The 13,043-nt window shown below is 37.2% G+C and overlaps 1 protein-coding gene across 2 annotated transcripts in view; it reads right to left on the bottom strand.

The window, feature by feature from the left end:
- Positions 1–2,630, bottom strand: part of LOC148027447 (polyadenylate-binding protein-interacting protein 8-like) — a 28,920-nt gene extending 26,290 nt beyond the window's left edge. The window contains exons 1-8 of one of the 2 annotated variants that reach the window (XM_087689134.1): positions 1,781–2,630; positions 1,332–1,445; positions 1,099–1,143; positions 938–1,010; positions 710–822; positions 567–626; positions 420–467; positions 217–285 (exon numbers count right to left, since the gene is read on the bottom strand). In XM_087689134.1, the coding sequence (XP_087545260.1) occupies positions 217–285; positions 420–467; positions 567–626; positions 710–822; positions 938–1,010; positions 1,099–1,143; positions 1,332–1,445; positions 1,781–2,260 (1,002 nt within the window). In that variant the 5' untranslated portion in view covers positions 2,261–2,630. The remainder of the gene's footprint in view (positions 1–216; positions 286–419; positions 468–566; positions 627–709; positions 823–937; positions 1,011–1,098; positions 1,144–1,331; positions 1,446–1,780) is intronic. The other variant, XM_087689135.1, reaches the window with a different exon arrangement.
- Between the last annotated feature and the right edge of the window lie 10,413 nt (positions 2,631–13,043).

Here is a 13,043-nt window from a genome sequence, read left to right as displayed (position 1 = left end):
ATATTGGAAAAACACTGTTTCTGGTGACAGGACAAACTGACAGCATGATAGCAAGGCTAAAAGAGGGTAACTAAAAAGAATGTCACGATTAAAAACCTGCCCTGCACAAGGTGACCAGCACAATTAATCATGTGAAAAGAAGATCGGCCAAACCTGCACAGAAACATCATGGCTATAGCAAAGCATGATGAGGAAATAGAAAGTTTTAATGCTTACCATGATAAATTCCACAAAAGCAATACGTGTTGAATGTCGATAGTCTCCTAACAACCTCAAACGTGCAACCTGGATTCAGCATAAGAGGAAAATCAACCTACGAAAGGGTATGATAATATTGAAGCTAACTTTCATTTTTAAAAGCTATATTTCTCTTTTCCACAGCTTAAAACCCACCAATTTTTCTCAATACAGAGTCATACCTCCCCACATAAGGTCTCAAAAAACAGTTTAACTTCTGCCTGTGTCACCTGCTCCCCAAAGAAAGTATAGCAGCTCATTCAGGACCTCAGAAACGATGCAAGTACAGTATAGTTTACCAAATGGTTTGTGTCCACACATAACTTCACCTTCTTGTCTATGTTTGTACAATAGATTGTCCGTGCACACATTTCACGCTCATCTTCAGACTGCATAAGGCAATACATGAATGAATCAATGGGTATCCAGAGGTATGTTGGCATAAAATTTCAGATAGTACTGCATCCAGTACCCGAGGTAAAAATGTGGGGTTCACTGGGATAATTGCTGTTTTAGAAGGCAAAACTCTGACAGGGTAGAAACCTAACATTGTTCCTGCCAGGCTGAGAGCCGACCGTGCCCCCTCTGTTGGAATAAAAAAAAAAGGGATACACTTCCATAAATACTCTCTTTTTGCAAGGTGAGTATGAGGCCAGTTCAGTTTGATCATCAGAGCGGAAGTACAAAGTAAGGGCTTTACCCTCATCTGTGAATTCTACGAATGCAAATCTGAGTACTGAGTTTGGATCTCCACAAACCCGACAATCAACAACCTGTACAAGGCATGGATATGGAAGTTAAAGCAAGATTATACAAGCCCAACCATCAATAATTTCAGAAAAAAGACAATGTAAATAATACCTGTCCGCAAGTAAGAAAAAGTGCTGCAAGCTGCTCTTCTGTAACCTGCAAACCGAGATCATTCGACGATGAATACAAACGAAGCCTAGCTGCACTACAGAATTTGCAACACAAGTGGGAATAGGGAAGCTTTTAAGAAACTACTGATCAAAGGTTTACAATTTCCTATTCCCAGGTGGGAGAGGTGCACAATAACCGCAAACAAAGTCAAAGCAGCTTGACAACATACTTACCTGTTGATCAATATCGGAGACGTATACTGTTCTTCGTATGCTATCATCCCTCTGTGCTCTGAGTAATCTGCTGTTATTCCTCCTCTTGTTTGTGTTGTAGCCGCCATTTCTCTTCTAGATCGCAATAAAAATTTGTTGAAAACTCATTCATTGCAATCTTGTTTTCTTTCCCCCCCGGCCCCCCCACAAACTCAAGATCATTGCTAAATCTAAAGAATTGACAAAGCAGAGAATTGAAAGTGTACGGCTCCAGAAAAGCCTGAATTTGGAAACTTTAAATTTAAAAAAAACACAGTGGACATGCTTTGATTTCATGTTGATAGATTAGAACTTAGATGATTACGTTTTTTTTTTAAATGTGTGTTTTGTTCGGATTAGCCCAAAATGCAGTATAATCAACCCAAACAAATGTAATTAAGATGCCGATCAGCTCAAATATGGCATCTTACTCTTCGATTAGTCGATTTGCTTCCATTCCCTGCAGAACCCACAGAAGCACTATCACCGTATGAAGGTGGGATGAACTCTTTTGCATGTGGGTTGAGCTTCGAGAAAAGATCCTCCAATTCGCGCATGCTGTCATGCTGGAACACATCCGGCCCATCCGAGGACGCAGTGGTGGAGCTCCCATTCTCGAAATTAGGGTTTCCATTCGGGCGATCAAGGCTGTTCTGCTGCTGCTGCTGTTGCAGGGGAAGGTCAGAGGAGGGGGATTTGGGGGACGGGGACGGGGATGGGGATGGGGATGGGGATGGGGATGAGGGCCGATGAAGGTGCTGTTGCTGCTGATCGTGATCTGCTTCAAGCAGGTCATAGGTGGGGGTGGCGGCAGAGCGAGGGAAGCCAGCACTGCCGGTGCGGCTGAATCCGGGTGCTCCATTGGCAGTGGCAGGGGAGGATTGCAGGGGGGCAGTGTCCAGGACGGCCATGGCAGGGCTGCAGGGCCTGAGGCAAGGAGCTGACTTGGGGAGGGGGAAGATCAAACAGGAGAAAAGAATTATAATAGGGAAGGGGTGGGCGATGACCACAGAGAGAGAGAGAGAGAGAGAGAGAGAGAGAGAGAGAGAGAGAGAGAACAACAAGCAGAGAGAGAACAAGAGGCTGGCTATGGTAAAAGGGAAAAGCGCAGAGAGAGAAGAAGAAGAATTGAGAGGACTCTGGCAGGAGAGAGGAGGTGAAGAAAATGCATAAGAAAAGGTGGGGTGGGTCAATGTGTCTGTGTGTGTAAGCAGAGGAAAAGGAGGGTGGTGAAGGGGGGAGAGAGAGGAAGAGACTCTCAGAGAGGGGGCGAAGACAGAGCCGGGGGGGAGGCCGAAAAAGACCGAGTGCTCTTCGGGGAGAATTTTTTTTAGCGAACGCGCACGTGTGCCATTCTCATTAATCGCCCGTTCCCACGCCAGCCCCTTCCTCTCTTTCCATTCACGCGAACTTGTGGGAAAAGGGGGGGCTCTTCTGTTTGTCCAACATCATGAGCTTCTTCTCGTGAGACACCGGTGGCACACCTAGCTAGTGTTGTTGGGACATGGGATTGTCGTCCCATTGTTTTTCAACATCATGAGTTTTTCCTCAAAGGACACCACATACCTAGCTAGGTGCCATGAAGTGGCTATTGGCCCCATGCCCCCAACCACACACCCAGTTGCAAAAGCTCATAATGTTGTTGTAATTCACAATGTGGGAGTCGGTGTAAAGCTTCTTACCAATATGAGCGGCCACATTTGAGCCCCATCCCACCCTTAGAGGTAACCGAGAGAATGGAGCTTTATCGTTCATCCTCTGCAAACGTCTATTCACCCCAACAGGATCTTGCTTGGTTTTTAAGCTATCCTCCAATGACTTTTCCCTAAAAGGCCACATTAGAGCCCCGTCCCACCCTTAGAGGTAACCAAGAGGATTAAGCTCTATCATCCCTCTCTGGCCATCCAATCACCCTGATAGGGTTTTGCTTGCTTTTTATGCTATATGGTAACGGCACATGACATTGCAAACATCATGATGCAACACCCACAACAAAAACCTCTTTCATGAGTGGTGTGGCACCTTTAAAAAAAACCCTCTTTCATCATCGATGTCACATATGCTTGCCCTTTCCTTGCCCCGAATAATATTGGTTGAAACACATCCTTAGCATCTTTGTAGCACAAAAACTGTTGTCTTAATCCCATGCCGAGATAAGGTGAACGTACATATGCAAGATTCTGAATAGCAAACTAATGCTCATTCAACATGAGCAAGAAGAGATGCCAAGATAGGGTGAAAGTACATATGTGACAAGATCCTTAATAGCGAACTAATGCTCATCCAATTGTCGGTTACCACTTTGAGATGAACACTCGTCCTTGCCCTGCTATAATAGTCAGGTACACTACATATTAGTTTTAAACTAGTTCAATTCAACAAGACAAGGATTTACTTACAACAAAATAAAATCTCAAATAAGGTCAATTAATAAACAAGAATACTATCTGCAAATAACTAATAATAAGGCTAGATTATTGGTTTTCTACAATGTATATTTCCAAATGAGCAGGAATGAGGCTTGAAATCTTAAGGTATTCAAGAGTGTCACAATAAAAAAATAAGGCTTGAAATAAGAGGAAATATAATACTGGCAAATGAACAATAGTAATAAGGTTATTGATGACATACCAATTTGGACACATGATAATGCCCTTGAAACATTTGGTGGGCGCACTTTCACATTGGTTAGATGACTTTATATATTTAGTGTTGTATATTTTTTAGCTTTCCCTATATGTATGGTTAGAAAGCCTTTAACCTTCTATCTTCAGAGTTGCAACATTTCTCTATGAATGTTAGAAACTAGCAATGAGTGATTTCTTTATGGGGCATGTATGCTTTAAGCTAGTCCTTGTCTATGATGATTATTGTGTGAGTGGTGGATCTACCTTAGAGAACAAAAGGCATTATCAACCACAATCCCTTAATGGTTTGACATTGTAGCAAGAACATCTATTCTTACTCCCTTTGTCACCTTCTAAATATCGGAATGCAAAGTACTTGACACTACCCTCATTAGAAAGTACAAATGGGAGTGCCTTACATTTTTCTAAATTCTTCTTAAGGTTGTTGGATGGAGTTATAAATACCTATGTATGTGATGTAAATGTGCAATCATAAATTATAGAACACTATGCCCAAGGACACTTCCATATGTGTTCACTTGTGACCATTGAATTGATAGTTAGATAAAGTAGGTAATACTGATATTGTTCACCCTATCATGTGTGATAATGTTCGTCCATATTGGTTTATTTAATAGTGACTCACAAGATAATCTATAGAATAGTATTGCTAATGAAAGTAAATGAGTATCCAACCTTATACACGCCATTTATGCATTTCATTTCACAGCAAATGCAATTGTATTTGACTACTTTCTTTGAACATTTTTTAGGTTGTTGCCACTCTATGTGCATTTCCCTTCATAAAAGCACACAAATTTGCACTCTTAATGTTTTTGTTTTGAAAGTGTGTCGGATTGTGTCCACTAAAATAAGATGTTTTCATATATTTAGGAAAATTCTATCATTGATTATGTAGCAAGAAATTTAGATGGCAAGAGGTGTTTAATATTCATGGCAAAAAAAAAAGGGTCACAATATTTTTTTCCCTAGGGGAAGTCCCCATTATTGTAGGATTGTGTTTCTCCACTTCAAATAGCACAACTTTAATAGAATGAATCACATTAATAACTCAACTTTGAGTTGAACTCAAATGCATGCCAATAACAAAACTTTTTGGTAGTTTCCAACTTTTACAATTCTAAAACAACAAAAACACCAAACTAAGCTTCAAACATACCCAAGACCTATTGTAGGCTCATTCAAAGTTTCATGAAAAAAAGATTTGCAAATGCTATTCATCTTACTACAATATTATTTTGGTTGTAGGTTCTAAAAGCCCCCAACCTCCAAAAGGCTTCCCCAACCTGCCCCCTTTTCCAAACCTTCATTTTTCAATTAAAACCCCCTTCCTTCCCCTTTCTCTCATATGTAATCTCTCCTTTTCTCTTCCTCCTCCCCTTTTTAATTAAATGCCCCTTCCCCCCTCCTCCTCTCTCTCATTGTAGGGCTTAGACTCTCTCTCTCTCTCTCTCTCTCTCTCTCTCTCTCTCTCTCTCTCTCTCTGTGAGAGTTAGATTAAACTTTTTAATTTAAAGTTTTTTGGATAGTTTTTTATACACTTTGAGAGGGAGATAGAAGAAGAACAAGGAGAAGGAGAAGGATTAAAAAAAGAAGAAGAAGAAAGAGAAAAAGACGGAGAGAGTGGGGAAAAGAGAAAAGATAATAGCGTTTTTTAAATTAAACATTTTTTTAATATAATTTTTGACTTAGAGAGAGAGAGAGAGAGACATAGAGGAAATATATAATTTGAAAGAGAGAGAAAATAAGGGGAGAGAAACGGAAAGAAAGGAAATAGAAAAATAGAGAGAGAATAAAATATATAAAGAGAAAAATGAGAGCAAGAGAAAAAAACTTGAAAGAGAAATAGAGAGGAAAAGAAAAATAAGGAGAGAGAGAGAGAGAGAGAGAAAGCAAAAAAGAAATATGAGGAGAGAGAGGGAGAGAGAGAGAGGAGGTACAGAGAGAAAAGATAAAACTTAAGAGAGAGACAGAGAGAGAAAAAGAAAAAAGGAAAAGAGAGGAGAGAGGGGGGAGAGAGACAGAGAGAATAAAAGTGGGGACAAAAGAAAAGGGAGAGAGAGAGAGAAGAAGAAGAAGAAGAGAGAAATTGAACACAAAGAGAGATTTATAGAGAGAGAAAATATAAAATTTAAAAGAAAAAAATTAAAGGGAGAATGAAGAGAGAGAAGAAAAAAACGATAAAAGAGGAGAGGGAGAGAAGGAAAAGAGAGGAGAGAGAGGGGAGAGAGAGAAAGAGAGAAGAAGAATAAGAATAAGAAGAAAAAGAAAAAGAGGAAGAGAGATGGGATAAAAGAGGAAAGAGAAAATTCTTTTTTTATTTAAATAGTTTTTAAGAGAGGGAGAAGGAAGAAAGAAGGACAAAGGGAGAAAGAGAGAGAGAGAGAGAGAGAGGAAATATAAAATTTAAAAGAGAGAGAATGAGAAAAGAAAAAAAAGAAAATTATGAGAAAGGGGATGAGAATAAAAGGGAGCGAGAGAGAGAGAGAGAGGATAAAAGGAGAAAAAGAGAGAGAATATGAACATAAAGAGAGAGAATTATATATAGGAAAAAGATTTAATTTACATACTTTAAGAGAGACTAAAGTGGGAAAGAAAGTGAAAGAAGAAGAAGAGAGAGAGAAAGAGAGAGAGTGAGAGAAGAAGAACAACAATAACAACAAGAGACAGAAAGAGAGAGAAGAAAAAATTTAAAAAGAGAATGAAGAGAGAGAGACAGAGAGAAGAAAAACGAGAGAAAAAGAAGAGAGAGAGGGAGAGAACTAGGAGAGGAGAAAACATAAACTAAAATAGAAGGTAAAGAGAGAGAGAGAGAGAGAGAGAGAGAGAGAGATATATATATATATATATATATATATAATTAGGCTCTTTCCCTTTCCTTTTTTAATTAAAATCCCCTTTCCCCCTCCTCCTCTCTCATTGTACGGCCTAGGCTCTCTCTCTCTCAAATTAAACCCCCTCCCCTCTCTCTCTCATATAATCTCTCTCTTTCTTTTTCCCCTCTCTTCTTTAATTAAATTCTTTCCTCCTCCCCCCTCTCTCTCTCATGTGTAGAGCCTAGGTTTCTCTCTCTCTCTCTCTCTCTCTCTCTCTCTCTCTCTCTCTCTCTCTCATTAAACTTTTTAATTTACACTTTTATTTTAATTAAATATTTTTAAAAATATTTTTAATTTAATCTTTTTCGAACATAGTTTTTCACACACTTTGAGAGAGAGAGAGGAGAAAAAGAAGAAAGAGGAGGATAAAAGAAGAATAATAATAAATAGAAAAAGACAGAGAGGGGGAAAAGAGAAAAGAGAATAGTCTTTTTTAAATTAAACATTTTTCTTCCTCCCCTCCCCCTCTCTCTCTCATGTGTAGGGCCTAGGTCCTCTCTCTCTCTCTCTCTCTCTCTCTCTCTCTCTCTCATAGATTAAACTTTTTAATTTATACTTTTTAATTAAATATTTAATAACTTAATTTAAAGTTTTTTGAACAGTTTTTCATACACTTTGAGAGGGAGATAAAAGAAGAAGAAAAAGGAAAATGATAAAAAGAAGAAGAAGAAGAAAGAGAAAAAGATGGAGAGAGGGGGAAAAGAGAAAAGAAAATAGTATTTTTCAACTTAAACATTTTTTGATATAGTTTTTTTTCTCTCTCTCTCACACACACACACACAGAGAAAATATATATAATTTGAAAGAGAGAGAAAACAGGAGAAGAGAAAGGGAAAGAGAGAAAATAGAAAAATAGAGAGAAGAAAAAATATATAGAGAGAAATTAGAGCGAGAGAAAAAAACTTGAAAGAGAAAGAGAGAGGAAAAGAAAAATAAGGTGAGAGAGAGAAATCAAGAGAAAGATACAAGAGAGCAAAAAAGAAAGAAGATGAGAGAAAGATAGGGAGAGTGAGGGGGAACAAACAGAAAGAGAATTATAAAGAGAGGAAATATAAATTTAAGAGAGAGAGAGAGAGAGAGGAAAAGAAAAAAGGAAAAAAGAGGAGAAATGGGGGAGAGAGACAAAGAAGAAAAGGAGAGAAATAAAAAGAAGAGAGAGAATTATAGAGAGAGAAAAAATAAAAGTAAAAAAGAAAAAATAAAAATTTGCATACTTTAAGAGAGATTGAGGGGGGAAAGAAAGTGAAAGAAGAAAAAGGAGGAGGAGGAGGAGGAGAGAGAAAGAGAAAGAGAATAATAGAGAGGAAAGATAAAATTTAAAAGAGAGCAAGAGAGAGAGAGAGAGAGAGAATAAATTTCTTTAAATGAGAATGAAGAGAGAGAATAAGAAGAAGAAGAAGAGAGGAAAAAAGAGAGGGAGCATAAAAGGGGGGAGAGAGAAGAAAAGCAGGGAGAGAAAAGAAGGAGAGAGAGTGAAAACCAAGAGAGGAGAAAACAAACTAAAATAGAAGGCACAGAGAGAGAGAGAGAGGGTGTGAAGAAAAAAATTAGAAATAGAGAGGGAAAAGAGGAGAGAGAAATATGAGAAATGGATTGTTGGGCAAAGTTGCTCTACGACACGGCAACTTCGCTTGCCGCTAGTTGAGACAATTGACAACTCACAACCTGTACTTTCCAAGGTTCTCAATTGAGGCCTTTATTGTAGTTCTCACGTCCATGTGCTAGTGTTAGGGCAAAGGAATGCCCCAATTAATGGTGTTAGGACTTATAAGTCTCGTTGTTTTAGAACTTTATGCATACTTAGTTTATAGACCATCTGGTTGTTTAGACTTGTCAAGTCGAATTATAGGTGTATATGGAATTAGTCCTTGGGAAAGGATGGATTGAATACTCAATTACGTAGCTACCTTCTTATTAAAACCATAGGAATAATAAAATATATCCTTTAGGAAAACCCCAATTCATACCCTTGAATGCAACAAGATTGTAAGTGCCAAACTTGATATCTTCTAGGACTATGATGGTGAGAGAGAGCTTCAAACTATCTTCTACTTGCTCTAAAAATAATGCAAAATTACATTAAATCCACCCACGTTCTCAAAGTGCAATTGGGCTTACAAATAGTGAGGCAAACAAGTTACAAGAGGTGCTCAAAGTTTTCAAAAAAATTGGGTGTTCCACTTCTAAAATCAGAAGTAAAGATTGGTTGACAATATTCTGGTTATCCTTGAAGGGGAAATTATTGTTTAAAATGAAGAGAGAACATCATTTCAAGATTCTTACACAAGAAATTGTTGCTTAAAATGAAGAATGGACATGATTTCAAGATTTCTTCTCCATTTTGAATCCTCAAAGCATCTGAATATTGGAGAAAGTATGCTCCCATGAGTCATGTTGGTTGTTTAGAAAATGAGAGTTTGTAAAATATGGAAGGCTACCCCTTCCTTTAGACTTAACCTCCAATATGGCAAGTGCTCATAAACAAGCTTTCAAGTGAGAGTGAATTTCTAAGCTCAAGAGCATGTCCCTCAATGTCCTCATTCTCAAAGGCTACCCCTTCCTTTAGACTTAACCTCCAATATGGCAAGTGCTCATAAACAAGCTCTCAAGCAAGAGTGAATTTCTAAGATCAAAAGCACGTCCCTCAATGTCCTCTTTCTCAAAAGGAAGAGGAGAATGGTTTTCATGTTCTTGGCAATGTGAGGTGGTTTGTCATGCTTTGAATTGAGGGAGAAATATTCATACAAAAGAAAGATTTCATCACAATATTGGTTTTTAAGCAATCTCTCTTGGTAATAAGGACCACATGAATGACAAGTTAATAGATTTAATTTAGCCATTCACAATTAATAATATCTAGTATACAAGGAATGATGTTTGTTTCTAATAAACGAATGATTCTCAACATCTCCAAGGTCCTTTACAATTATCTAAAACCACTTATAAGTTGTTACCTAAAGCCTCTTAATGGATTGAAATATTGGGTTAATCTTGTTTAGTTATTTTTCCTCCCCAAGGAGCTATAAACTATCATTTCTCCTTTTGGGTGCCACTTAAACCTATCGACTAGTCAACAAGACTATCTTGTTGGGACTAAGTTTTTAACTTTTGCATTGTTTCGTTCTAAAAAATCCATGCTTGAGAAACAAAAACCTCACTTCTTGGTCTACTTTTTTCTTTCAATCAAGCTTCTATTAGGGTAGGACCTCAAGGCAATTCATTTGGCACTAGTCACAATTGCAAATAAGAAGAAGTTTCAAGCTGTGTGTCTTAAATTGTAAGATTGATAGAACTTGTGGTCTAACTGATTTAGCTTTAAATTTTCATATTTTTTGATACAAGATGGTGGCACATAACTTGTGAAATTTGATAATGTTGCTAGTAAATCTATAGAAGATGCATCGAATCATCTAGCATGTGGATGTGCCATATGGGGACTACACTCGATATGGTATGTTAATTCCCTTCCACACACCTAGCCTGTCAATTTACTCCAATGTTTGATTTGCTTCCCCTTGTGCTCGAGTTTAGCTTTGAAGAAGCATCTGTGTATACTTGGAGAGTTGCCCTCATTGCTTTTATAGTGAGGCACAACTCTTTGTTCCTAAAGTGAAGGTTGTAAGTTTCTCTAAATCCAAGTTAGAGTGAATTCGTACTATTAGTTGGAGCCATTGTTATATAATTTGCAATATTGTGTGTAGAGACAAATGCATTTATGCACACAGATGCAAATAGACACGATGGCTTGTGCAAGTCCTTGGTCGATAGATATGCATTGGTTGCATGGTCCAAGGCAAGCACGTGCTAGGTTCAATGTAGTATTGCATGGACTTGATTGTTAGTGTTCAAGTAGAAGACACCTCCAAGGGTACAATCACTACCAAGTATATCAAGCCTTGGATCTACATCATTGTGGCTAGATGGAGAAATATTTTGCTCACATGTTGTGTACTCACACTAGTAATAGGGCACGTTTGAGTTCAGGATAGTAAGCTATGTGTGGCATGCCATGGCATCAAGAGCTCAAAGACTACAATCATTTTTTATACTACAGCCCACAACTAGTGGACTACATGCAACACTTTAAACTGTCCTTAGAGTTTCATTAGAGCATTTTCTTGTTGCCATGAACATCAAAGAATTAGCATGTCTACATTTACCCTATATTTATGACATTTAATCAAGAATCGACCACAAATGGAAAATTGCATCATCTTGGTTCCCAATTCAGCCCATAATTTTACATATCATATTCAACCATCAAAATACTTTTAAAAATGCATTGGTTATCAACCCACATTATCCCAAAATCACGATAGCCTATTGTCATGTAAATTATCAATATAATGGTATCCTACTCCAAATTTTCACCCACACCACAAGTGGCCTACATTTGGAGTTGGATAAAATCCAATATATATTCAACTAGTACCCAACAACTTGTTTTGGTAGCCATCAAGAATAATTGGGGTTGTCAAGTACCATAGATTTTGCCTTTTCGTTTCTTCATCCAAAGATTTCTTCAGCACACATTAATCATTGCCCTTTGTAGAAAAAGCTAGCAAAATTTGACATTTTAGCTTATAACCTTTTTTAGCTATGAATCATTGATATGTTTGAGATTGGCGAAGCCAATTTGTTGGTGGGTGTTGCTAAATAGTATTATTACAAAAGTTGTGCTTGTTTTTTGCATCTGTGTAACAAAATATGCTTACTTTTCACAGAGGGCTTTGCTAAATGGTTCTATTACAACATTTGCACTTGTTTTTTGCATTTATGCCCAAAAGCATGCCTACTTTTCACATTCTCTTCACATTATTACTCATGTATGCTTTATTGCCCTCTATCATTGTCATGGTATCACAAGCAATAGCTTTAGAGTTTGATAAAGTCTATGATTGTTTTTTTATATTTATTGTGATTGGCACACATTTGAGTGATTCATTCGAGTGATTGAGTTCGCTATTTAAATTTGCTTTATTCTGGAGCAAGTATCCACACAAACATGACTAACAAGTATACTGTTCACAATTGAGGTATTTGAGATAAATAAGGGTAAAAGTTGAGTGGACAAGCAAGCTCCATGAAAGCATTTAGAAGTAGTCATAGTAGACCTTCCATATCTAAATCTGATGGATGAGGAGTATGGTACAAACAAGGATCCAATTGCAATCAAAGGCTTTGGGCCAACTATACCAACCATTGTTTCGTCTACGATGAAAGCTATCTTTATAGAGTCTAGACGTGATTTTAGGTGTGATATATATAACACTTGTGAAATTCTTATGAAAGCTATCTTTATAGAGTCTAGACGTGATTTTAGATGTGATATATATAACACTTGTGAAATTCTTAAATTGTTGCTATTTTGTTAAAGGAGAAGTATTTGCACCAATTGAAGGGCATGGCATCTTAACCTCAAGGAACTAATGCTAGTTTATTTTAGATAGCAATGCCTTCAAATGATGGATGGGTTTATGAAATTGTAGGTTTGGGATGACTTTTGAGCACTTTGCCTTGCAATGGTTTTAACCTTTAAGTTGAAAGAAAAAATAAAAATTAATTATATGTTAACAATATTCAAATAATATTTTATAAATTAAAAACGAGGTAATTTAATTAAATTTTGAAATTAATTTTAATACTGATAGTTAAAAACAAAAGAAAATAGAGACATCATTGCCTTATAAATTTATTATTCAAGGAGGCTTGTTTAAGGATAGGAAAAAGTGTAGAAAATAGTAATAGTATTAAATTTAGGGTAAGAATCTTAACTTTGAATAAAAAGTCTATATTTGAATAATAGATTGAAGTATGTAGACTTACTTACTAACGTAAAATCTAATTTATTTACTAACTTTAATATATAAACATCTTACTACTATATTATTTTAGCTATAGGTTCGGAAATCCCCGAACCTCTAGAGGGCTTCTCGAACCTCTCCCTTTTTCCAAATCTATTTTCTTTAATCAAAACCCCCTCCCCTCCTCTCTTTCTCACGTATAATATCTCATTTTTCTCTTCCCCTTCCCTTTTTTCATTAAAGCCTCCCCCCACCTTATTTTTTAAAATTAAAACCCCCTCCCCTCTCTCTCACTTATAATCTCTTTCTTTTCTCCATCCCCTTTTTAATTAAATTCCTCCACCCTCCCCCCTCTCTCTCATGTGT

Source organism: Lygodium microphyllum, chromosome 12 (genome assembly GCF_053477565.2).
Source record: "Lygodium microphyllum isolate KBCC chromosome 12, Lygodium_microphyllum_v1.1.10, whole genome shotgun sequence".
Classification (NCBI taxonomy): domain Eukaryota; kingdom Viridiplantae; phylum Streptophyta; class Polypodiopsida; order Schizaeales; family Lygodiaceae; genus Lygodium; species Lygodium microphyllum.
Note: the sequence above shows the minus strand (reverse complement) of the source record. Positions and strands in the feature narration are given on the sequence as shown.